Raw genomic sequence first — 26590 nt, forward strand, 5'->3', positions numbered from 1 at the left:
TAAAGCTGAAATTTAAAAATTCTAGTTATTATCTTCTGCTCCTACTAGTGAAACTTACATGTAGTCAAATAAGCATCTCCTTTGTTATATCTGCTCCAAAGATATCACCACATTCTATTAACTATATGTCCTCTAACTACTATAGTATGAAAGCTGGTACAGGACAGAGCCCCTCAAGCTCCTTTACTACTGGAAGTACCAGGAAATTTTAAGACTTTCACTTATAATGTGGATCCTGTTATTGCTGCCTAAACTGATGACACAGAAGACCCCCCCATCCTCCCATGGGGATCCAAAATCACACTGTGGGTTCCTAATGTGTCAGGACTCTTGAACAAAAAGCACCCCTTTGAGAGATGGGAAGAATCCTGGGGTTAGGACAGGTCAGAATGCTTTGTATTATGTGTGTATGTGTGCAGAGGTGGCAGATGGGCTCAGTAAAAGAGAATGGTATATTATCATGACTAAGTTTTTATTACCATAAAGAATAAAAAAAGCAATTTTTCCAGTACAATTTTTATTTGCTAACAGATGCAAAGCAGTTTTATTGCCCATTAAGAGATCATTGGTAGAAACGGAACATTTGGTATTGTCATCCCATAGATCTAATAATTCATGGAACATATCCAATATAAATAAAATACCCCAATTCTCTAGGCATCTAGTGCTCCCATTCTTTTATTTTCCCTATTTCTCAAATAAAAACAGAAATGAGTTGAGCCTTCCAGTAGCACTGTGTTCTGGCATTAGGATTCATTCATAAAGTGCTATACGTTCTCCCTCAGCAACCATCACTCTCTTCCCTGAATGAAGAGTTTGTCTCTGATTAATCTATTTCCTCTTCCAGGCTTACTGAATGATATAACTGAATAGTAAAATAAAGTTTAATACCAAGCATCCCAGTATAAGCCATCAGTGTGACTTCACTGCTGAAGCAAAGCCTGAAGCTAAGACTGTCTCAATACAAACCAAGGGAAGTAACTGTTGCACTACACTTACATTAGACGGCAGAGTACTGTGTTCTGTCCCAATTTTACACAGATATATAGCTAACTTCAGTAGAAGCCCAAGGTGTTGGCTGTTGTAAATCTATCTTTTCTGTCCCCTCTCTCCATATCTAACTATGGTGAGGACAATCATGCTCTTGCATGACTCTGGCTCCCTGATTATCTGACCAACCTAGATCATAGCCATCCCCCAGACTTCATTTGATTGGTTCAGGGTTATACAGAAACTGAGCAGACACATACCCTCCTGAGAGCTCTAGGGAGCTGCTAGGGGTTATACTTCTGACAACCTGCAAAGAGGAATGAAATCAATTGAAAGAGTGTTCTGACAGTGTTGAAGTCATTCCTAAGGACCAGTTGCATCCCTGCCCTGCCCATAGTTTCCTTAGTACTTGACAAACTTAGTATCCTTATAAGAAATTCTACCTTTTGCCTACGATAGTTTGATTTGGGTTTCTGTCCCCATAACCAAAGTCCTGTCTAATAAGTAAACAAGTCTAAGAGATAGAATGGCAAAAGAGCAAATTAAAAAATAGCAAAAAAAATTTTAATGGAAAGAAAACAAAAAAGCAAAATAAGTTTGGAAGAAAATTTAAGCTTTCCTTTTAGGACAGATTAGATTGAGACCTTATTACTCACAAAGGGCACATACTGACTCCTACTACCATAAATGCTAAGATTATATTGATAGATTAAAGTAATACGCAATTTGGCAAACTCGGGTAACATTTTTATTAGAAGAGCTTTATCCTGGAATTTATCTGAAAAGAAGATGAGAAACTTTGTGATACATATTTTAAAAGTAATTAGAAAGCCAGTTTTTGAAAGTATCCTTTCAGATTTCAGAGTGCTCTCCATTACTTAAGCAGTAAATGAAAGAAACTGAAACTAAAATCTTTCTGTATTATTGGATTCTTAAAAGCCTAACACATTTCCAATGTGACTTTTTCAGTATTTCCCATTATAAACCGTCCGGACAGGAATAAAGATGCAGACGTAGAGAATGGACTTGAGGACATGAGGAAGCGGAATGGTAAGCTGGGAAGAAGTGAGAGAGTGGCATGGACTTACATGTACTACCAAATGTAAAATTGATAGCTAGTGGGAAGCAGCTGCATAGCACCGGGAGATCAGCTCAGTGCTTTGTGACCACCTAGAGGGTGGGATAGGGAGGGTGGGAGGGAGACACAAGAGGGAGGAGATATGGGGATATATGTATATGTATAGCTGATTCACTTTGTTATACAGCAGAAACTAACACACCACTGTAAAAAAAAAAAAAAAACTGTCCTGATATTTTGTGTTTTCTTTTAAAAATTTTTTTTAACATCTTTTATTGGAGTATAATTGCTTTACAATGGTGTGTTAGTTGCTCTCCAAAGCCATCCATGGACATTCCTTTATACACAATCCTTATGCCCCTGAGAGCTGTCTCTAAGTAATGTAAGTTTCTATATAACTATTCTACTATCGCTGACGATGTGAAAGTAGACTCAAATATGTAAACGATATTAAAAAGGTAGAAAAGATAGGCTATCATACTCTGAATGATCGTGGCATGTAAAGGTATTTGGAAAAGGTTGAAAGTAAAGACATACAAAGGTGGCAATTCTTGCATATATATTTATTTGTCAATGTTGTGAAGGCAGATATCAAGACAATCTTTTATTAAGGATAAAATCAGTCTCATCAAGAATAGAATGAAAATGCAGTTTTTTATGCTTCTACATGTTATTACGGAAAGCAGGCAAATACTCATATCAAAGTGACTTAAGTAAAAGATAACTAAAAAATTCTCATAAATCCTACATTGTTATTGTTCCTTTTCTTCATATTCTCCTGTATAGTATCTGTTAAAATAATAGTCTTTCCTTATATCTTCTGTTTGACATTATAAAAAAATAATGAAGAACCATGGTAAACTGTTCCACAGTCTATTAAAAATTAAAAGCTTCCCAAGACTCTTCTTTTCTAGACAAAAATTGGAAAGGTTACAAATAGAAGCCTGGCAAAAACTATTACATTGAAGATGATGGACACATTGTTTTTCAATTAGTACCAAATACTTCAGTGAAGATTTAAGCATTCAGATCTCAAGGGATGATCCATCAACAGATTTTCCACGTAGAACAGCATCAACATAGGTGGTAATAATAAAGTAATAATATTTACTATTAAATAAGCCCCTCCCTAATGAAGGCAAATTGAGGAAGACTGGATGTTCAAAACATTTATTGTGTTCCTTGGAAGAGACAAATTCTCCTGTTAAACATGTTGAAGATGGAAAACATGTCAAAAAGAGTCACTGTCCTTTAAGAGGAGCCTGATTTAGAGGAGACCAACAACTAGAAGGGATCTTAGAGGTCTTTTAGTTCTTTCTCGTTCATCCTCTGCAGTCTGTGAGCAGCATCTGAAATTGTTGACCACCTTCTTCTTTCAGAAACTGTTGCCATTTATGTGTCTATGATTTTGAATGTTCTAATTTTTCTTACTTCCCTGGATAACTGAATGACAGTCATAGCTATGTATTTATATTTAAAGTACAGAAGTGAGTAAAAATTGACCCATGTACCCAGGAGGTTTACAGTCTAATGGGGTAGACACACAGGTAAATTAACAACTACCATGCTCTGAAAGGGATACGTTCAGATGAAGAGCATCAAAAATCAGCTGAAGGAGAAGGAATTAGCCAGGCCCCCAAGTAGTGGAAAGGAATGTTTCAGGGAGCAGCAGCTACCAAAGGCAAAGGGGAATGAAAAGATCAAGACTGCATACATTAATTCTGTCAACAAGTATTTACTAAACATCTACTACATACTATGCACATAACTTGGAGCTGTGTATTCAATGGTAAGCAAAATAGGCATGAACTTGTTCCTTTACACTGAGAGCGGAAGACAGACATTAACCAAATAATGACACTATTTCAGATATAATTATAACCTGAGGAAGTGCTGAGAGGATAAGGAAGATGGTTCCATCATGGTGTGAGAACTCATCCCCTGAGGGTAGGAAACAGATTGGGAAGACTTCTGTGGGAAATAATCCTTGAGCTGGCACCTAAAAGATGAGTAGGAGTTATCTAACTAAAAAGGGAAGAAACTGATTCAAGGAAGAGTGTGGCACAAATGAGGCAGAAAAAAAAAAAAAGGCAAGGAATAGATAATGTGAGGTCTTGAAAGCTACCTTAAATATTTCAGTCTTTATCCTAGAAGTATGGTAAACCACTGAAGAAAATGGTAGGGGACATTCAGAACTTGACAACGCGGATTTAGAGGATGAGTGAAAGGGAGGAGTTTATTATGATTCGCAGGTTCATGGCTTTGGTAACCGTATATTATTTCACTACTCACAAAGTAGGACACAAAGTAGTAAAAATGGTTGGGGCTTTAAAAAAATGAAGAAAAGGAGTAAAGAACTGTGAGCAGGAAAGAAAGATGAGCTCAACTTTACAAACCGAATTTGAGGTTATGTTTGATACCCAAGGGGAAATACTCAGTAGGCAATTAAGATATTCAGGGCTCAGACTGAGATGACTGAGCTCATTAGTATGCAGGTAGTAGGTAAGGTCATCTGTTTTCCTGCCATCACCCAGGGAAAGTACATTAAGGAAGGAAAATATATTAAGGAAGAACAGAGTGAGATTCAGAACACAGCCCTGGGGAGTCTTCAAGGTACAACACAGAATGTTCAGGAAATTCATATCCATTTAAGTCTGCTACTGTTTTCCTTCCTAACTTCTGAGATTTCAAGAGAAATATCTTATGCTTGTATATTTCTCAAAGCTGACAAACATGCAGAAAACCAAACTGAATCATTCAATAATAACTACTGATTAGTATACTTTAGCAATATACATTATGATAAAATATTTAAAATTCTCATTCTCTATACGGGCTCTTTAAAAAGTAAGTCAACATAAAACTGGTAAGATAGATATTTAACTATGTGAGTGATGCCAAAGTTAGGGAATTATCTTGAGGAAAAAAAAGGAGAAAATACTGTTATCTAGATTTTACAAGTTCATTTAGGAAAACAGAAACAGGTATAGTCCAACTGGTATACAGGCCATTGGGGATGTACCAAGTGAAAGAATGGCAGAGAATCCTTTCACTAATTCCCCCCGCCTGTGCTGCCACGCTATGTGCACAAGGAGTAAAATCTACAATTTTAATGCTATGCTGTAAGGAAAATATAATTAGAAAATGCAATTAGCCTGGTAAAATAGATTAAGGTTAAGTTATCTTGTCAGGAGTCTGCACTTCATACTACTCTGAATTGGAAGGTTATCATTTATCAAAAAAGTTAAAATACTAAGGTTTATGAATGAGTTAAGTTTTTTGAAATTAGAATAGAGTCATTGTTTTCCTTTTAATGTTATTCTGATTTGTATTCTGACATGATTTTCTGAATGAGAGAACAAAGAGTGAGATCATACTCTTTACCCAAATGCAGAACTGCATATAATCCTGAGTATTCAGATGGACATTATGTTGCATGTTTGAATGCCATGCAACTCATCATCTGTCACAGAAGGAAAAAAAGGTTGAGCAACTTAGCTGTAGGAAATAGTTCGCAGATGGAAATTGTTAAGCAAGGGAATGGCATGATCCAGTGTGGTTTTTAGAAAGCTTAACTCTACTGACAGGAAGGGGAGATGGCATGAAGTGTAGAGATACAACAGGGAGAGCAATGTGAAAGACAAAGTTTAAGGAAGAAGCACAGAGGAAGGAAACAGGTTCAGTATGTATTAAGCAAAGACTGAATAGCTGATTAGTGAGGACTATAAAGTTGGTAGTATAGAGACTGTGAACAGAGCTGTTAAGGGAGTCCCTAATCCCTGATTAGGGAATACACGAAGCAGAGGAAGAAAAAATCTAGGGGAAAAGGAAATGCACTATTTCGGATATTTAATGGGACACAAATATTAAATATTAGATACTTCAGATAAGTTGATTTGAGGAGCTTTGGTACATCTAAGTATATCTCTTCAATAGGCAACTGAAAATACAGTGCTGAACCTCTGAAAAGAAGTCTGTTCAGAAGACATGAGATTTGGAAGTGGTGGTGGTTGAAACCATAGGAGTGGATGAAATTAAGGGAACTACATAAAGAAAAGACAGAGAAAAATTCCATATTTAATGGGTAGAGAGAGTAAATATAGCCAGGACAGGAACAGGAAAATAAAAAGATAAAAGCAATGTTGCAGAGGTCAAGTGCATAGTTTCAAGAAAAGGAAGACAGCTTATCACACAGAATAAAGAGCCAAGTTGTGGAGATATATGCATAAGAGCTCCCAGTGACAAAGTACAAGATAATGCACAGAGAGATAGAGCAACTAAATGTTTATAATATTTATGTTTAATAAAATGTTTATAATGTTTAATACAAAACCATGAGATATTAGTGGTTAAGGGTAAAAGGCTCTCAGTTCAGAGGGACCTGGGCTGCAATCTCAGCTCTGCTATCTTAGGCAAGTTAAACTTTCTAAGCTTCAATTTTCAACCTACAGTGTATATAATAGTACTCACCTTCCTCACAGAATTGTGGTGAGGAATAAATGAGATAGTGTAAAATACTTAGGAACAGTGCCTGGAACACAGGAAGTAATCATATGTTGGCAGCTATTATTAAAATCATTTTTTACCAGTAAAGAAAACACCAAATCACTGTAAATTATTGTCTGAAGGCAACTTTGCTGCTGCAGCCAAAAAGGCCAACAAATGTTAAATATCAAGAGAGATATAAAACATGAGCATACTTTCATATAAACCTACAGTACATCTTAACTGGAACCACTACGTGCAATTATATGGTAAGATAGAAATAGGAATTAAAATACAACACAACAAAACTTAATTGGACCTTCAGTTTGAGAAAGAAAAAATTAAGAACACGATAAGTGTCTATACAAAAGATTTCTCGTACTACCCAAAAAAAAGGAGAGCTGACAAGCAGATGGAGCCCTCTAGAATGTGTGGTAGGCAAAACTCCCTGGAGTGAAAAAGGATGACTCATTAGGATGTCTAAATGTTATTCCTTGAAGATATTTAACTCCCTCTGCTTTAACCATCAAATAACTTTATTAGTAGCAAGGTTTCTGACATACCTTAACACTGATATTGATATTCTGACTAGTCTACATATTCTAGAATATAAAATACCAGAATTCTCTAATATGTTATAAATTTAAAAATAGGTAATTCTGGTTTTGAAATTGGATAGTGAAAAGTGAGTGATCTGACTCTGAGGTACCCCTGGGAAATCTACAAGGCTAAGAAGTCAGGCCCTGGATTATAACGTACCCTTGTGAGGCCCAGCTTAAATCAGCCTAAGAAAGCCCAGGATTCTTCCACCTACGGTTGACAAAATATAAATCAAGTTTTTCAGATTGCTCCTCAACTTTTTTGCCCTTAGATGAACTACTAGTTAAGTACCTAGACCTATAACTGAAAGAAAATCATAACTACCAGGTGATTAAAGAAAAGCAACTACTAACATGAGAGGTAAAGTTTAACCTTATTCTGTAAACAACAATGAACTATAACCACCTTCCTCTCTGCATGTTTATTAGAAGCTCCTAAAATGAATATAAAACAATAAGTTAATCAGAAGATTCAAGTAACTGACTGTTCAAACCTACATTTATGGATTAAAACAAAAGGATGGATATCATTATTATATTGTTTTAGATGACAGTGTCCACAACCCACAGACTCTCACTGCCGCAATAGAACTTGTTTGTTCAAGTTTTGCCCACAGCCAGAAGAGTACAGATCCAGCTATTATGCTTTTATGACACATCTACAGACAATTAACACTCACAATGATTCACTGATTTTCCCCTCACCCTTCCCTATGCTGTCAAGTTCATGTGCTCAGGGAGTAAAACCTGTAATTTTAATGCTATACTCTAAGGAAAACATTTTCAGTTTGTAAAATCACCATGAAAGAACAAAACCCCAAAATCCCAGACACCAAACAATGCACTCCAAAGTGAAATATAAATGATTTTTGCTTACCTAATTTGTGTATAAGATCCTATTTTTAGTTATTCTACAACACAACTACAAATGAACAAATAAAAATATTAACAAAGCCAAAGATTCTGTGGCACCTAGTCCTTAGGCAAGCCTATTTAAGCAGCTTGACTATTATGAGTATCTACGAATAAAAATTAGAAGTAACTTAGATGACTTTTGCTGACAAGATAAAAGAGTTGCCATGTTCCCCTGTAACAGTAATAACCCTTAAGTCAGGAAAACCAAAATACTAAAACTAGGCACAAAGTCTTCAAGTCCTTACTTTTCCATTCAAGGGACACTTAGTGTAAAACCCTAACTACTCTGCATCAGAGGTCACACAGTGCCTGATGAACGAATGAGTGACTCATATAATATCTACATCGCCAAAAGATCCAAATGATAAATCATTTGTTTTCAGTATGTGTATGTTGAACATCTTATTACCTAATGATGTTGGTTAAATGGGACAGATGGTGAAAACTTAGCAATCTGTTCCAGAAAGTGCAAAATTAATGTCTTATTCCTTACATAAAGTGGTGTGGTTCAGATTTTCAATTGTAAGTTTGAATTCCTGGGAAATATTTAACAACAACAACAAAGCCAATTTCCAAGGAATTTAAGTTTTTCACTACCTTATGAAATAAAAAACACAAAAATGGAATAATTACAAAATTCTATTATTCTATGGATGGTGTGGGTAGAAAAACCTAGGCATATCCCAGATTTAATCAAGAGAACTTCAGAAGGACTGTGATTTCCCTAGTGTTACAGAGCTTGTGGGTAGCAATCAGGGTATGGCATTCCCCTCGAAATTCCAAAAAATTAATATGAAAAAGCTACACACTGCTCCTCTTGTTATTAACATTAAGAATCCGAATGCCCAGTGGAAACCCAGCAATTCGCAAGTATCAAAGAAATGCTCAATGTCTGAAACCTTATTTCACTCCAGCATCCAAATGACTTCTACTAAAAAATCTCTCAGAGACATCAACTTTTTGGAAGAGATTCTCCACCTGCTCTGTCAGAGCCAAAGAGAGAATCAAACACATAGCTACTACCAGCTTTAGCAATAAACCAAGCTCAACGTAGGGAGTGCTCGGGTCGCCGTGGATCCTGTTCTACTGACCATTCATTCATGTGAGGGTGCCCCGTGCTTCCTAGAGATGATGCCTCCCGTCACTCTTTCCCCGCGTGATAGCGCGCCCAGCGAGAATCTCGCTCGGAGGAGGCAAGAGCGACACCCCGCCCCCTTCTCTACCTCTTTCCCAGGGCCTCCACTACGACAACCCGCTCGACGCCTGTTCAGCTGTGAGGGTACCGGGGCTCCCAGCCTCCTCTAAGCTATTGGGGAAGTGAAAGGGGTTCCCCGCCAGGGGCCGAATAGGAGGAGCCAGCGAGCGCCGGGCCCCTCCCCCCGGGGGCTTACCCTCCGCCTCCGCCTACTCGCTGCAGCCGCCCAGCTTCCTTGCGGAGGAGTCCGAGGCACTGCGTCCAGCAGCAGTTCCCCATTGCATGCCGCCCAGGTGCCGCCGCTTCTCCTCCTCCTCCAGCTCAAAGCCCAAACCCAGGCCCGTCAGCCGCATCCGCGCGGCACGAGCCGAATGGGGGTTCGGGGACCGAGGGCGGGCCGGCCGGAGCGCGGCGGAGAGAGAGGCTAGGGCGACGGGAGGGACAGGCGCTCGGAACAAAGGCAGCGGTTACTCCAGCGGCCGCCGAGTCGCCGCTGTGCGAGGGAGGAGGGCCGGGCAGCGGGCTCTAGACTCCCTCGTTGTCCTCATGGCCCCTCGCTCGCCTCAGATCCCCAAGCTCAGATCCAGTGACCGCCTCCTGGCGCCGAAAGAGGCCAGTCCCCGCGAGTCGCGCGCCCAGGCCCCGCCCCCGGCGCGCCCAGGCCGGCGCCTGGCCACCGTCTCCGCCACACCCCCAGGTTTTCCCGGGCCCCAATAGGCCGTGCCCTCGGCTGCCCCGCCTCCTCCGGCGACTGGCCTTACGTCACTTCCGCCAGCTCTTGGGTACGCATCTCAATTCGTGGGTGTGGGTGTTTGTTTTGTTGGATATTGACCTGACTAGGAAATCTTTTTTCCTTGCAGTTTCCCGCTTTTGGGTCTCGAGCGTCTCCGGTGTCACACTATCAAGGCTCAGTTTTCGAACTTTGTACCAAAGCCTTGTGAGCGGCTTACCTAGAGCCCCGGGCCAGGAGTCATCAGGTGTGAAGGGGGCACTTCTCTGTGAGGTGTGTGCTTAGGTTTTGTTTATATTACACCATAAGTGGCAAATAGAGTCAGGGAACTGACTGTGGTTGTTTTGAAGCACTAAGAATTTTTTCTCTCTCGTCTCTAGTTTGCGTTTCAGTCTCCATACTTGTCAACATTGTAGGGAAGTTTATAAACAGTGCCCTACTGGCCTTATTTGTTCGGTTTCGAATCGAACCGTCAAATAATTTCGGAGGAGCGGTTGGGGTCCAGAGGAAATATGTTAGAGGGCTAAGGTTTTTCAGGGACACCAGCCTTGCCAGTCCAAGCGTGCTTCCCAGAACAGTAGTAGGTGGGAAGAGACAGCTACTCTGATGCAACTTGGTTTGCGGCACCCTCCTCAAGTGCTCCTTTAAAACTAGGTTTTTTTCTGTGGTTGGCCTTAAAATCGGGTGTAAGTCATGGCTTAGTAAACGCCTGGTCTAGTGGATAGGATGTTTTCATTACTAACTAACCAGACATGCCAATTTTTAGGAATATTTTTACATTTTAGAAAATTGTTATTAATGATAACATATTCTTTGACCTACTCATTTTCTTGCTTCCTGAATTCTATTCCGACGTGGGTTTCAACTTTAGCCCTGCTACTTCACTAATTTTGATTTTATTTTGGTCTTAGTCTTTTTTTGGAATCAAGTGTCTAGGGATATATTTGGCCCAATAGTCTGCCATCAGTGAATGTTGGCAGAATGACTGAATGACTTCCTGAATAGTGACTGTATTTTCTTTTCCCGTTTCAGCCCCTGAAATCAAGCAAATATATTTGTGAAATAGTCTTTAAAATTTAACTCTACATGTTTAAAGCAACTGGAATTTCTATTCCAGTTGGAATTTCTATTCCAATGGAATTTCCATTCTATGGAATACTAGTCAGCAACAAAAAGGAACATATTATTGATACACACACCTTAAATGAATCTGCAGGAAATTATACTGAATGGATACAGTATCACTTTCTCAACCCTACATTTGGGCATGGGTATGAAATCAGTAAAGACAAAATTGACAAGTGTATCACAGCTAAAGAATTCATTTATATGGCAGTTGCCAAGGCAGAATATTAAGGTAACCAGTAAGAGACACAAATAGATTATTTACAATGATGGGCACTTAATGTCAGCCTTCTAGAGAGACCCCATGTGCCCACCTTCCAGGTAATAGGACCTTTCTCTGTCTTCCCCATCCCTTTCAAAGTTCCTTTCTCTCTCGTAGTTTATCCTGAAGTCAAAGCAAGAGTTTTTCTTATAGATGCTCTGGAGTCCATCAGGATGCAGTCTATACCTTGAACTGTCTTTTGGATTATCTGGTTCCAAATTGGAATCTCTCTTCGCTCAGAACTCCCTGTGTATTGACTATTAATCACTTTTTGTTCTTTTGAGATTGGTTGCTACCATCGTGCTTTTTGCGGGGTTAGGGGGAGAATTCTGTGCTCCTCATTGCCACACTCGTCCACTGAGTTTATCAATGTAGATGCATCCTTTTAATTCATTGGAGCATTGTTTGAATTACCAAATTTACACAGGATACTAGATATGACCACTACAACATGGAGATAATAATGAAATTTACCTTATGGGATTGTTGTCAGTATAAATGATTAAGCATTTAATCAAATGCTTAGTAATATAAAAGTAAGTGCTTAGAATAATATAATTACACATATAATTCCAATCGTGTACTCTGTATATTATGCTGTAATTATCTGTAATACCATAAATGTAATATAAGTATTAGCTGTTATTATTATCCACAGACCAAAGGAGATTTTCATCAACAAGTTATTCTTTCGTTTGTAGCTACATCCTTGGCATCCCATGAAAAAAGTTAGCTTTTTCAAAATTGCACTTCTTAGGCATGCATTCAGGCATACCCCACATTACTACTTGAGATCAGGCTCTAAGCAAGTGTGGCCTACGTGGGAATGAATTCTCAAACTCTCAGGCCTTATCTGTCCCATGATCTGCCTCTTTCCAGGATGATTGAAAGTTAGAATATCCACCGACTTACAGGGAGACCTCATCCCCTACCAGCTAGGAGTGTTTGTATTCGGAGCCCTCAATCTCACCATAACACAATAATCCAGTATCATGATTTCTAAAGTCTTGTTATTAATTCTTAACTGTGTAAAAGACCAACAGTCCAATCCAGGTTTAACTTAACCCAGCATTGCCTAGTTCTTTTGTACGTATTTACCTTCATTATGAAGTGAAAATTTAGGTTCACTAAACCTAGTTTCAGCTTCTGAATGCTCAACAGTGGCTTGAAAAGAGCATATTTCCATAAAAATAAGTCCTAACATTTTGCAGGCATGTCACAGCTTAAGTTCATACTTAAAAAACAAACATTTCTCCAAAAAAAGTCCAAGTGAAACAACTCTGCCTACAATGCAGACAGCCTTTGCATTATCTTACAGAGGGGTTTAGCTCCTTAAAATCACTCTTCTCAAATGACTTTATTTCTGCAGTGGTCTTTTACTTTACATTTGCATAACTAAATAGGTAAATGGACCGTTTAAGTGATTTTCCAAGAACAAAGGGATGCAAAGATGGGCTTAAAGATAAAAGGGAAAGTAGAAGGGGAAATTACTTAAATCTTGGCTGAATCTCCAGTGACCCGTTTATTCTGACTTTTGGGTGTGTGATGTGCTTCATTAGTTGGTCAGTACCACTGAGTAAAATGAACACTGAGTGATTTCCTTCCTTCTTTGCTCATTCAACATTTACATTTCACAAAGAGAGGGATTAATAAGAACAGTTATGTGATTAATATGAAGTGCTTCCACTGGGTAGAGTTTGTCCCAGATCTTTCTTGCCTGTTCAGAAACTGTGTACTAGTGATTTGAGCAGGGAAAATTTAACACAAGGAATCATTAGGTAGGTAAGTAGTGATTAATGCTAGAAGGAAACTTGAAGGTCTAACAGATGTAGCTACTGCTGGGAGCTGCCACCAGCCCGGGACTGAGGAAAAGTAAAGAGGGAAGAAATTTAGACATTTAGAGGAAGGCCCTACATACTAGACATTCAGACCTCTGAGAAGACAGTGTGGATGCCATAGAAACATGCTGCCTATCATGGTGGTAACTGAGAAGCTAGATGGAAAGCTGTCTGCCGGTGAACCCACTTCTGTAGGCTAGGGGGCATTCACCACTGAAGTAGAGGGCTGTGGCCACTGTGGTAATCACTGCCAGGATTCCTTCCTGCTCATCTGCTTGCCACCATATGGAGAACAGAACAGCAGAAAAAGAGTGAATTGCTTCTTCCAGCCTTGCAGTGTCCCTCTAGCACCCTTATTGGAAGATCCCAGCATAGAGCCTGCCAGCAAAGGAGAAAGGTAGTCTGCACAATTGAGTTGTAGCATCAAAAAACAGGGCAAAGAAAGGTGAGAGATATAAAGGAAGCTTTTTAATATTGATGTGATCTGGGTTAGGAAAAAAAAACCACAAGGTCTGTCTTCTTTCTACTTAAGGAGTTGGAATTTACAGTAACCTCAGAGTTTTGAAATGCCAGGCCAAGAAATTAACATAAAAGTGGTTTTGATGCAGTGATGCCCTTGAGATTTCTTGCAAAGCAAGAACATATTTGGTCTGAGGGAGGGATATAACTTCCATCTAGGTTGCATAGGACTCCCGTGGATATAAAACCACACTGAAAATGAACCTGCGATCACATATTACAAACTACCATGACATAGGCATGACACAGGGATAGCAGAGGGGGAAAAAATCCCATGCATTTTATAGAATAAATGTAATAAAGCAAGCAGATAGATACTCTAAAATAAGTATGTTTAAAATAGTTAATGTTATAAAAAAGAAAACAAGGAAATACAAAAGAATAGTTAATTAAAACAACTAATAGAAATGAAAAATGAAGATATTAAAATCAAACAGTAAGGAGAGATTTCTGCTTTCAGTTAAGATGTAGAAGTACATGAAAGACAAATGGTAACAACAAGAAAAACCTCAACAAAGTTAAAATCATATTTTTTAATGAGGTCAGCGAGGAATGAAGAATGAAAGAAAACCCTGAGGAACTGCTTTTCAAAGAGAAATGAGGCATTCATAAATGAACAGAAAGCCTCAGCAATTTCCCACTTGGGAGTAGGCACCTGGTCTAAATACAGGCAGATGGAGAATTAGCTTGTCAAAGATGGAGATGAGAAGAAACCAACCAAGATTTTGACAGTAATGTGGGCTTGTGGGATGCACAGGAATTTGGAAGAAGACTATAGTAGATTGAGTTTTCCAAAAATGTCCTGAACAGTATCTTCCATCCTACAGAATCTTTCCTACAATGTGACAATGACATTCCTTCCACGGAGTGGTAGTGTTCATGGTCCCTGCCTTGAATCTGGTCAAGTTTGTGACAATGGTGAAAATAATGATATGTGAATTCTGAGGCTAAGTCATAAAAGGTGTTATAGCTTCTAGCTGGACCTCTCGCGATGCATGACTTTGCAACCCCAACTGCAATGTAAGGAGTCTAAAGCTGCTGTGGTATGAGGAAAGATCATGTGGAGATGTTCTGGATCATCCCAAGCTGAGTTCGCAGCCAACAGTCGGGATCAACCCACAAGCGTGTGTGTGATTGGAGCCACCTCTAGAAGATTCCTGCTCCCTGGAGGCAGGTTACTTCCAGCCTGATTCACATAATCCCTGAACATAATAAAATGATCTTATTTCAAATTTTATTGTTTTATTTCCATTCAAATGTCTTTGTTTCAAATGTTTAAACTGCGAAATTTGGGGTAATGTGTGATGGAGCAATAGATAACTGGAATAAGCTCCAAATTTGAAAATAAATTACGCACCTTGACAATTCTCCCCTCTCCACATACCACTTACACCCAAACATTGCCAAGAAAGCAGCAATAAGGAGTAAAGCCTGGAAAATAGATATAAAAAGTATACTCCTCTACATCCTCACAATGTTTGGTGTTCTGGGCCTTATCAGAGTTGAATCTAAAAATGAGCCAAAATTATCTGAAAGTACCCAGCCTCCTCCCAACTCAAATACTTAAAAAAAAAAAAAGACATAGAGTTAATGTGTTGGGAGTTGGGCTAATTATGGGTGAATTAAAGCTAAAAAAAAGTGTGGCTTGACTCTCTTCAACATAACTTTTGGAATAATCTGAATAATCACCCTCACCCTAACTGAGGAAAGGGCTTACACTCTCTGGGAATAATCAAAATGAAACAAATTACATTTTTGTTTTCATTGCTGTTTTACATAAATATCTGTAAATTTTTTTAATGGGCATGAAAATAAGCAGAAAAGTGGGACTATAATCAAGAAAAATAGTCAATAAAAGTAGACTTAGAGACCCTCCCTCCCATCCATATAGAATCTAACAACTAAAAAGTTAATTCCTGGCACAGAGAGAGGCTTCCAGGACCTTGTTCCAGCCCTGTGATTGGTGTCTATTTTGATTAGTTGGGTCCTGCCCATCTGCCAAATCCTGCTTCCCAGGCACTGCCATTGGATGTCCCAGAGAACCCCCAAAGGACTGGCCTATTCTTTGCCTGAGCCTATCACCTGGTCCTTGTTGTGGTGGAGGTCAACGTGGGTACCACTGGAAGTATGTGCAGGTACCTGCCAGCCTACAGGTTTATAAGCCAGGTTGCTGTGGCTCCCATGTGGTAGCACCCAATATACAATGTTCTCCAGGCCAAAATGGGCTTCTGTCCCACTGGAGCAGCCCTTGGGGACAAATGCTCAGCACCAGTCTGACTCCCTCCCCAGTGCTGTGGCCACCTGCTGCAGGCTGACTCGCCTTTGGATTCACCTTTGAATGGTCACTTGTGGGAATTGTAATCTCCTTAGGACTTTGAGAAAGCTATGAAGAAACAGAAATCAGTTAATAGCAGTAATGGAGGCCACCTTTGTCCCTGCTCAGGTGCTGCAAGTTCTTCCAGCATAGGAGACATTCCATGACAGACACAAGGTCACAGAGGATAAGCAGACCTACATGGGTGGTTTGGAGCCAGAGGATGCCCTTTTTATTATCCTGTTTATTTTCAGTTCTATTTAATAGGATGACTTTGTTAAAACCATTTTTACACCCTCCATCACAGGCACACAACATTTGTTTTTAGAGTAAAAATGAGAACTAAATTATATACTGCTTGCTCTGTGTCAGGCATCACTATAAACATATATTAACATATTTGGGTCATAGAATCACATTTGGGTCATAGAATTATCACTATCACTCTCATTTTACAAATGACTATACTAAAACATAAACAAGATATTCAAAACTTAAGTTGAAGAGTTGGTATTTGAACCCAGGAAGCCTAGACACAGAGTTAGTCATAATCATTGCAGTGTTGTGCTTCTTCTGGATTGTAGGATTATGTTTAACCGAATTAAGTATGATAATCCTGTAAGAGATAATAGAGTTAATAACTATGTAAAAATCTTAGACAGTAATATGAGAATTGGAAAAAAATTATAGGTCAATATTTTAACAATTAAAATTATTAATATTATAACCACAGGACCAGCTCAAACTGGTCCTTCTCTGTTGATAAAAAGGATGTTTAGTTGTCCTGCAGATACAGCAGAGCCAAAACTGCAAGTCATGTAACCTGGACATGTGCAGAGAAGGAAAGCCCCCCTCAAATAACACTCAGAACCTACATCTCCTCCCCTTGGAACCTGAACACTGGAACCCTTTCAGAAAAAAGGGGTCCATTGTCCAGGAAGATCCGATGCTGAAACCCACCATTACATACCTTACCATCTATGGCCAAGTGTAAAGCTCTCCAATGGAAACCTGCCCCGCCAGCAGTTGTGCATACCAGCCTGTCCTCCATAATTCCAAAAAGTTGAGCCCTGCCTCCTGTCTTGCTGGTCGACCTTGCAGTAAAGCTCTTTCTTTTCTCGAAGGCCGGTGCAATAGTATTGACTTCTATGCATATCTGGCAGCGAGCCCGTGCTTCGTAGCAATATTAAGAGAACTTCTTTATGTACTGAGACTGAAAGTTGCCTGATTACTCTCAGTTTAGTGCAGAGTTTATTGAAACAGTTTGATATAGTTTCCTATGTCAAGTCATGGCTAAGAGAGGGGTATCATTCAGCAAGGGACACCTATGTAAAATAAAAGATCGTAATGGCAATTTGTAAAATTCAGTAAATGATTTGGAAATAACTAGAATGATTTGATGAATGATACACATTATAATTTATGTTACTAACAAGCAGTTTTACATAATTCTATAGTATAGAGGACAAAGGTGAAATACATTTTTAATATTTGAATCTATATATTGATTTCTATAGTAATTTAGATTAGCATATCAGTTGTAAAAATTTTTAATAGCACCTTGGAAGTTCTTGAGAAAAAGGGAGTGGGGAGCCAGTAGTGCCGGGGGCCACCTTCAGAGATTTGATTTAACCAATCTAGTCTCAGTACCTAGCATGGGTTTTTTTAAAAGGCTCTCCAGGTAACACTAATGTTCTGTCAAGGTTGAGAACTACTGCTCAGCAGTTGTGGTTGGCAAACTACCATCCACAGCTGCCTATTTTGGTAGATAAAGTTTTATTGGAACATGGCCATCCTCATTTGTTATGTGTCGTGTATGTCTACTTTTGTGTCAAAGCACAGAGTAGTTGCTGCAAAGCCAATATGGCCCCAAAAGCCTAAAATATTTTCCATCTGGCCCTTTATGGAAAAAGTTTGCCAGTCCTTTCTCTATAACACTGAAAATGAATGAACTAGTACTATGATAATATTTTTTAAAATCTCCAATAAAATTTTTAATGAAAAAAAGCAAACTGGTGAACGATGTGTACAGTGTAATACAATTTAAATGGAATTCCAAAATACACAATGCTACCGTAAGGTACTAATTTATGTAGTAACTATTTTTTAAAAACTACATAGAAATGTTAAACACAACATTCAGGATAGTAGCTACATGTAGGAAAGAAGGAAGGGAAATAAGATTGGGAAAAAGAGGGAGAGGAGAGCTAAAGCAAGCAAAGAAACAAAATGAGGCAAAAATGGCAAGATTGACTAGAGCTGGAGGATAGATACATACAGGTTTATGTTATTCTCTATACTTTTCTAAATGCTTCAAAACCTAAATAAATTAAAGAGTGGTGAGCACTGAGGCATTTAGATTTTACCTGTAGTACATTACAACAAAATATTTTAAGTATATTAACTTGTTTCATTCTCACAATAATCCAGTGAAGCAGGTTTTTGTTTTTGTTTTAATTGAGGCATAGTTGATTTACAAAGTGAAACAAGTTTTAGTAACTCCATGAGGGTAGGAACTATATCTGTATTTGCTCACTATTGAATCACTAGCAACTAAAGCAGTGCTTGGTACTTAGTATGTGATCAAGAAATATTTGTTGAATAAATAAGCCAAAGAATGCATTTGTAATTGCAGAAGCCCAGCCAAGCAAAGTGGCTTATATGAAGTAAAACAGTTCATTCATGGAACAGCTAGCATTTGAATTCTGGTTACTGACAGTGTCATTTATAATATTCTAAGTTAGCCTCTTTTCTCCTTTTCTATAATCTGTTATGCCTTTGAACCAATGGCTTGACAAGAGCTGAACTTGTGCTAGCATTTTTCTGCAGTTATTAGAAACATAATCTTGAGACCATCAATTTAGTGATTTTGTGTTTTTTGTTGTTGTTTGACATATACAAGAATGGGCACATGGCTTGGTTAACTGTTTCCTATGGGATTGATACGTTTTATGAATTGCACATCTGGGAAGAAGGGCTAGGTTCACTGGTTAACTAGGATGGCTGCCTAGAAGGTGGATTGATTTAGTATACAAATCCCATATTAATATTATTTCCAATGTAATTGCCTTTGTTAGTCATTTATTGAATGGAAAAAAAGCCTGCCCCACCAGCCTCCTCTTTCATGCTGCTGTTGTGGCATTTTCTTTTTCTTCTAATGTCTTGATTCTATTGATTATGAATAAGGTGGTAACACTGTCAACCCCTCACCATCAAAACCAACTTCATCAAGAACAGAAACACAGTTGCATAGCCTTTTAGAATCCTAAAGTAGTTTAAATTAATTATTTCATTTTTCTTTCTCAATGAGGAAGTTAGATTTACAAATGAGAAAGCTGAAGCTAAAATAATTAGGTATCATCCAAATTCAAAAAACCAAAATGTGGCAAAGTTATGATTTAGGCCCAAATATGATTTCAAAACCATTTTTTCTTTATGGTTCTAGGAGGCTAATATCAAACTGGACATGGGAAACTAAAGAGCAAGTCTAAAGCAGTACTTTTCCTAATCTTAAGAGGTAGGTTGGTTGGTTTGTCTCTTAATTGGTTCTTATGCTTTGGATGTGTTATTTTCAGTTCAGAGTACCTAGTGAGTTCTAAAGTTGTTTTGGGGCTTTAGGCCAAGGCTAGATTTCCAGATGAAATGTCTGTCACATGTCCTGCACTACACACACTTGCTGATAAATGAGTGTTTACTCCACAATGGACTTTTCTCCAATCTGTGAGCCCGTGGTGGTTTAGATCTATGCTACTAGGGCTTGCTCCAAACCAAATGGCTCAGTGATTGCAGGGAACATCTGTCTATGCTTACCAGTTCATATAATGTATCTTCCCTAGCCATATAAATCCTCACTTGTGTGGATAGATTATAGTTATATACAATATAGAATATTTTATATACTATTCCTAATGACATAATAGGCATGAAAGGTATTATTCTAAAACAGGTCATGGCATGAATATACACATTCAGTATTAATATTCCAAGTGAAGTAGTAGATAAAGAGATATACTGAGTTAATCTTCTTTAGTTATGTTGTATTTGAAATTTACACAGTGTAAAATATGAAAGTCAGGACCTATTCAGACTTTTGTCAGTAGAGAGGAAAATATTTTCAAATGTAGATTTTGAATTATCACTGACCCTCTGTGAGAGGTTGGACTTTCCATACTTTTTCTTTTAGAGTACAGGAACCATGCTGAGCACCTAATAGCTAGCAGAACAAAAGATTCAGCATTTTTTTCAAAGGCAAATTGTTTGCTTTATGTCTGTTCTCATTTTTCAGATCTTTTAATTGGTGTAAATACTATTTTTGTGATTGGATTAAAATATTTTTAGAACTATTTAGACTAGAGATCAGCAGCCAATTATCTCATTTCATAGTAAGAAAACCTCAGCTCACAGAAGTTAAGAAGCAGAGTTGGGACTAAATCCAAAAGTCCAAATTAAAAGTGTTAACCATTCAGTTGCTAATTCATATTGAAAGTTATTTTGAAATGTTGGATTTATCTAATTCTTTTGAAATCTACTGCTAATTCCTCAATCAAAGCATTTACTAGGTATCTAGATATCTATAGGATTTTATTTTTCAAATTTATTTTTATTTTATTTTATTTTTTATTGGAGTAAAATTGCTTTACAATGTTGTGTTAGTTTCTGTTGTACAATGAAGTGAATTAGCTATACATATACCTATATCCCCTCCCTCTTGGATTTCCCTCCCCGCCCTTCACCCCCATCTAGGTCATCACAGAGCACCGAGCTGAGCTCCCTGTGCTATACAGCAGGTTCCCACTAGCTATCTGTTTTACACACGGTAGTGTATTTATGTCAAACCTAATCTCCCAATTTGTCCCACCCTCCCCTTCCCCCACAGTGTCAACATGTCCGTTCTCTCCGTCTACATCTCTATTCCTGCCCTACAAATAGGTTCATCTGTACCATTTTTCTAGATTCCACATGTATGTGTTAATATGCGATATTTGTTTTTCTCTTTCTGCCTTACTTTACTCTGTATGACAGACTCTAGGTCCATCCACATCTCTACAAATGACCCAGTTTCGTTCCTTTTTATGGCTGAGTAATATTCCATTGTATATATATACCACATTTTCTTTATCCATTCATCTATAGTTGGACATTTAGGTTGTTTCCATGTCCTGCCTGTTGTAAATAGTGCTGCAATGAACATTGGGGTACCTGTGTCCTTTTCCATAGGATTTTAAATTGGACTTAGTGCTTCCAGTTTCTTTTTACTCCAATTCATCTTGTTTTTGTTTCTGAATTTATTTACTCCCTACTAGTGCCCTAAGTAGTCCTTAAATTCTTTTAAATGATCATGAAATATTTTATCTTTACAAAATGATATTATTGTAGATCAGGAAACACACTCTGAGAGGGAGATTTATGCTCAGGGAATCTACTGTGACATGTTCTTGAGATCAGTGCCTGTAAGGGGAGGAAAAGAAGTAAGATTGGGCAGAGGGAGTTGTTGGGCAGCTCTGGAGGGCAGGCCTTTATACTCCTATATCTGCCTGTATCTGCTGCTTCTGGAGAAGGGGAAAACATTGGGTGAAGTGCCTCTCTTTGGTTAAGGGCAGTTCCTAGAGAGGGCACTGTCAGCTGCCAGGTTCCCCAGAAGGCATGAGTGCCTTAGGCCTGAACCGAATTTTGAGAGGTACACTACGGCATCCACTATGAATATATATAAAATATGAATAAGACATAAGAAATAAAACAAACACTCATTGTGTTGGAAAGATAATCCCTGCCCTCCTCCCCACCGTACACACAAGATGTCCATGTACTATCCCTGGAGCATATGAATATTATACCTTACATGGAAAAAGGGACTTTGCAGATGTGATTACGTTAAAGATCTTGAGATGGGGAGATTATCCTGGATTATCTGTGTGGGCCCAATGTAATCACGAGGATTCTTATTATAGGGAGGTAGGAAGGTCAGAATCAGAGAAGGACATGTGATGACAGAAGCAGAGGTTGGAGCAGTATGGCCAGAAATCAAGAAATGCAGCAGCCTCTAAACACTGGAAGAGCCCCAAAATGTATTCTCTTCTAGATCCTCCAGAAAGCTCTCAGCTCTGCCAACACTTTGATTTATGCCCCATAAGACCCATTTCAGACTTCTAAACTTCAAAACTGAAAGATAATAAATTTTAATGTTTTAAGCTACTCAGTTTGCAATAATTTGTTACAGCAGCAATAGGGACCAGTACACCTATGTGCTCTCACCCCAGATTAAGCAATAGAACATTAACCATGCCTTTGAGAGCCTCTATCTGCCCCTTTCCAGTCACATCCCTCTCCTTTCTTACCAAGAGTAACTACTATTCTGAATATTAATTTGATCATTTCCTCAATTTTCATTATAGTTTTACTCTGTTTATATATTTCTAGTGGTACATTAAGTGTTTATGATTTTGTAGTATTCTGAAGTTGCTTTGTCACTCTACATTGTGTTTGAGATTCATCAATGTGACGTGTGGAGCTGTGGTGCATTTATTTTACTGGTGTTGTATTCTAGTTTTATGAGTATATGGCAATTGAGTTATCCTCTTGTTGGTTATTATTCTACCTTCTCAAACTTGCTTTAATCTAGTAAAATTACTACAGATTGTCCTCTGAATGGGTAAGGGCAATGTCTAAGGAAAAGCACATCAGAGAGATCAGTGTAGTATCACAGTCTTTCTATTTACCTCACCTTCTTTCCTGACAAGTGAATATCCTTCTCATTTTCATGGCCTTATTTGTTTAAATCATTTTTACATCTTTATTGGAGTATAATTGCTTTACAATGTTGTGTTAGTTTCTGCTTTATAACAAAGTGAATCAGCTATACGTATATATATACCCCCATATCCCCTCCTTCTTGCATCTCCCTCGCACCCTCCCTATCCCACCCCTCTAGGTGGTCACAAAGCACTGAGCTGATCTCCCTGTGCTATGCGGCTGCTTCCCACTAGCTATCTATTTTACATTTGGTAGTGTATATATGTCAATGTTACTCTCTGAGTCTGTCCCAGCTTCCCCTCCCCCCTCCCCGTGTCCTCAAGTCCATTCTCTACGTCTGCATCTTTTTTTTAAACTTAAAAATATTTATTAATTCACTTATAATAACAATAATCAACCTATTATGTGTCAGCATAAATCATGTTTTTAACAGAAAATATCTATATTTTCCAAAACAAGAAAAAATATGTGAGAAGAGTGGCATTGTTTTACATTAAGTTCTTTTTACATAAATTTACATCACATCTTTTTTTATTCAAACAGAAAGTCACAAAAATTATAATCATCCTCATCAGTTAACTCAGTCCCATGTAATTAATTTTTTTTTCATCTTGATCTTTTTTAGCACTTTTATGAATTCATCAGTTTTCCATTAGAGTTCTAAATGCTTATTCATTCAGTTCAGCAGTATAGTCAGTTACCAGAAACCTGTACTTGTCAGTGAATTCCTTGAAGATGAAACCCTTTTATGGGAACATTTTTGCAAAAGCATCAGAGTACACCCACGACTGTCTGTAAATGACAAAAGACTTAAAAATGACCACGGTTAAAGATTTGATGAAAGTTCATAATAATGCAATTGACAAGGAAATTTAGTTATTTCTGAGATATACATTTTAAAGTAATAACTGGAATTATGACTTATAACATTATACCAGAATATATAAGATTTTTAGGAATTTCATGTAATGTCTGAAACATTTATATTAACATATTTCCATACAAATAACCCAAAGAAAGTTTAGTATTAGTTTCTTTTTTTAATTTTTTAATTTTATTTATTTTTTTATACAGCAGGTTCTTCCTAGTCAACAATTTTATACACATCAGTGTATACATGTCAATCCCAATCATCACACCACCATCCCCACCACCCCCGCGGCTTCCCCCGCGGCTTCCCCCAGCTTGGTGTCCATATGTTTGTTCTCTACATCTGTGTCTCAACTTCTGCCCGGCAAACTGGTTCATCTGTACCATTTTTCTAGGTTCCACATACATGCGTTAATATAAGATTTTTTTTTTTTGACTTACTTCACTCTGTATGACAGACTCTTTGACTTTTTTTTTGACTTTTTCTCTTTTTGACTTACTTCACTCTGTATGACAGACTCTAGGTCCATCCACCTCACTACAAATGACTCAGTTTCGTTTCTTTTTTTTTTTTTTTTTTGTGGTACGCGGGCCTCTCACTGTTGTGGCCTCTCCCATTGAGGAGCACAGGCTCCGGACGCGCAGGCTCAGCGGCCATGGCTCATGGGCCTAGCCGCTCCGCGGCATGTGGGATCTTCCCAGACTGGGGCACGAACCCGTGTCCCCTGCATCGGCAGGTGGACTCTCAACCACTGCGCCACCAGGGAAGCCCAGTTTCGTTTCTTTTTATGGCTGTGTAATATTCCATTGTATATATGTGTCATGACCGAATTTAAATGAGTTCCTAGATGATAGGAATTGTGATGCTAAACCTGTTATATTGTACAGTACTTTGTTTGAGGTATTGCTGGTGCTGAATAATTGTGAAATAATAATAGCAATAAATGTTATGTACTACCAGCATGTAGGCATCGGGACCATTTGGTTGCAAACAACAGAAACTCAACTCATACAAGCTTAAGTGGAAAACATATTCTTTTGGTTCCCATATGTGGAAATTTCAGTGGGAGGAGCTAGAGCTTTAAGGCACAGCTAGATACAAGGGTTGAAATGATATCCTTAGGACTCTTTACTTCTTTCCATCACTCAGATTATCCATCTTTGCCTGACCTCATTCTCAGAAAGAGAATATCAAAATGGAAAGGTGCCTAGTGTTGCTCCAAATCTACTTCATTATAAAAGTCATTTGTCCAGAAAAATAGAACATTACACTCCCTCCTAGTTACCAGATATGAAATCTCTGATGATCTGGAGATATTTTAATAGGTTTTGTTTGAGTCATGACAGTCTTACCTGATTTGCATGGACTGAAACTATTAATATGGAATGGATGAGATTTCATATTAATCCAAAGGAAAGGATGCTGAGCAGAAAAGAAATGTCCTCTACTACATGTATCAGAAAACCTTCTCAAGTTTAATATATTTAACACTCTGCTGTGTGTGAGGTTGGTGGGATCTTAATCTAAACAAAAATAATCCTTATAAGCATGGATTCTCCCAGTCAAACATAAAAATCCAAATAAAGTTTAGGTTGATAGCCTATTATCTGGTTATTTTCTCTTTGGGATCCAAATTGTTCTTAAAATAAAAGGAAAAACCTGTGAGGTATATGCCATTTTGTTGAATTTTGAACCACAAAAGCTTTAAGCTTCGAATACTGATTTTCACAGTGTCCACGCTGTGAAAATCCCTCTGCTAAAACCAATTTCACTTTCAATTCGGTGTTTCTCTAATTTGGAATATGAGTGTATTATTTTTAACCTGCCTCTGAGTTTGTATGTATACATGTGTGTGTGTATTGGGTTATATGAATAGACAAAATGGTTGAGTGGGAAGAACATGGGGTCTGTGAGTAATAAGGCTTGAATTCCCACAAAACTTTAAAAATAATGCTTTAATACTTGCTATGTTGCAGTTATCCCCCCACGTTGTAATCTAGCCTTTTACGTATTTTATTTAATCATCAGTAGGATGTGAACATATCAAGTTCAAAATAAGGATAGTGTTTTAGTTATTTTTATATTCCAGGCCTTGACCAACATCTGACACATAGAACTCACTGAATAAACATCTATTGAATTCTTATTGTTAACATAATATTTATCAAAAATAGTGATGTTAAGCATAATACTAATAAATATTACTTATTAAGTGGCTAAATGTGTCATGTTCTGCCAGGTACTTTTCAAGTTAATTTACTGTTTATTAAATTATTAACATCACAGCTTAGATGAGGCTCCTCGTTTGTAAGAAGAATGTGGCTACATAATATCTAGTATCTCTTCCAAGTTAAATGTTGTAGGAATTTATTTTTCCCTTTGACTTCCATTATAAGATTGGAGATGAGTTCTTATGGAAAGTATTTAAACAAAGTACATAATAAAATTTCACTTGGCACACATTGAACAATAGTTATTCACTAGGGGCCATATTCTGTGTTCTTCTAATACTTTCTCTGTGGGAGAAGGCTGTCTGCTCTTCTCCAAAGATAGCCTATTTTTAAAAATTCTGCTTAGAGTGGGCAGGACACTAGCAGTCTCCTCCAGGCTTCACTGTACCAGAACTTGAGTTTTATGTCTACCATCACCTTGAGAGTTTCGGAGCAGATCCATTCCCTCCCAATATCAATCTGCCTCTAATTATTACAAAGGAAAAGACTTCTGAGTTATGCAGTAAGATGTTTATTTCCAGCTTGCCTTTCTTTCTTCAAGCTGACTTTTTAATTTTTTTTTTTCGGTACGCGGGCCTCTCACTGCTGTGGCCTCTCCCGTTGCGGAGCACAGGCTCCGGATGCGCAGGCTCAGTGGCCATGGCTCACGGGCCCAGCCGCCACGCGGCATGTGGGATGTTCCCAGACC

General features: G+C 38.2%; 2 protein-coding genes across 13 annotated transcripts in view; one reads left to right on the forward strand and one right to left on the reverse strand.

Annotated features, from left to right (window-relative positions):
* Positions 1 to 9597, reverse strand: part of AP1AR (adaptor related protein complex 1 associated regulatory protein) — a 31590-nt gene extending 21993 nt beyond the window's left edge. For 6 of the 8 annotated variants that reach the window (XM_019927810.3, XM_019927809.3, XM_073804970.1 and 3 more), the window contains exon 1: positions 9459 to 9597. In XM_019927810.3, coding sequence (XP_019783369.1) covers positions 9459 to 9541 — 83 coding nt within the window. In that variant the 5' untranslated portion in view covers positions 9542 to 9597. The remainder of the gene's footprint in view (positions 1 to 9458) is intronic. The other 2 variants (XM_019927813.3, XM_019927812.3) reach the window with 2 other exon arrangements.
* The window catches only part of LOC109548747 (uncharacterized), a 680792-nt gene continuing 663746 nt past the window's right edge, over positions 9545 to 26590 (forward strand). The window contains exons 1-3 of one of the 5 annotated variants that reach the window (XM_073804973.1): positions 9545 to 10044; positions 10123 to 10265; positions 14197 to 14968. In XM_073804973.1, the coding sequence (XP_073661074.1) occupies positions 9545 to 9979 (435 nt within the window). In that variant the 3' untranslated portion in view covers positions 9980 to 10044; positions 10123 to 10265; positions 14197 to 14968. Of the gene's footprint in view, positions 10045 to 10122 lie in introns of those variants that run through there. The other 4 variants (XM_073804974.1, XM_073804975.1, XM_073804976.1 and 1 more) reach the window with 4 other exon arrangements.

This window comes from Tursiops truncatus, chromosome 5 (genome assembly GCF_011762595.2).
Source record: "Tursiops truncatus isolate mTurTru1 chromosome 5, mTurTru1.mat.Y, whole genome shotgun sequence".
In the NCBI taxonomy this organism is placed as follows: domain Eukaryota; kingdom Metazoa; phylum Chordata; class Mammalia; order Artiodactyla; family Delphinidae; genus Tursiops; species Tursiops truncatus.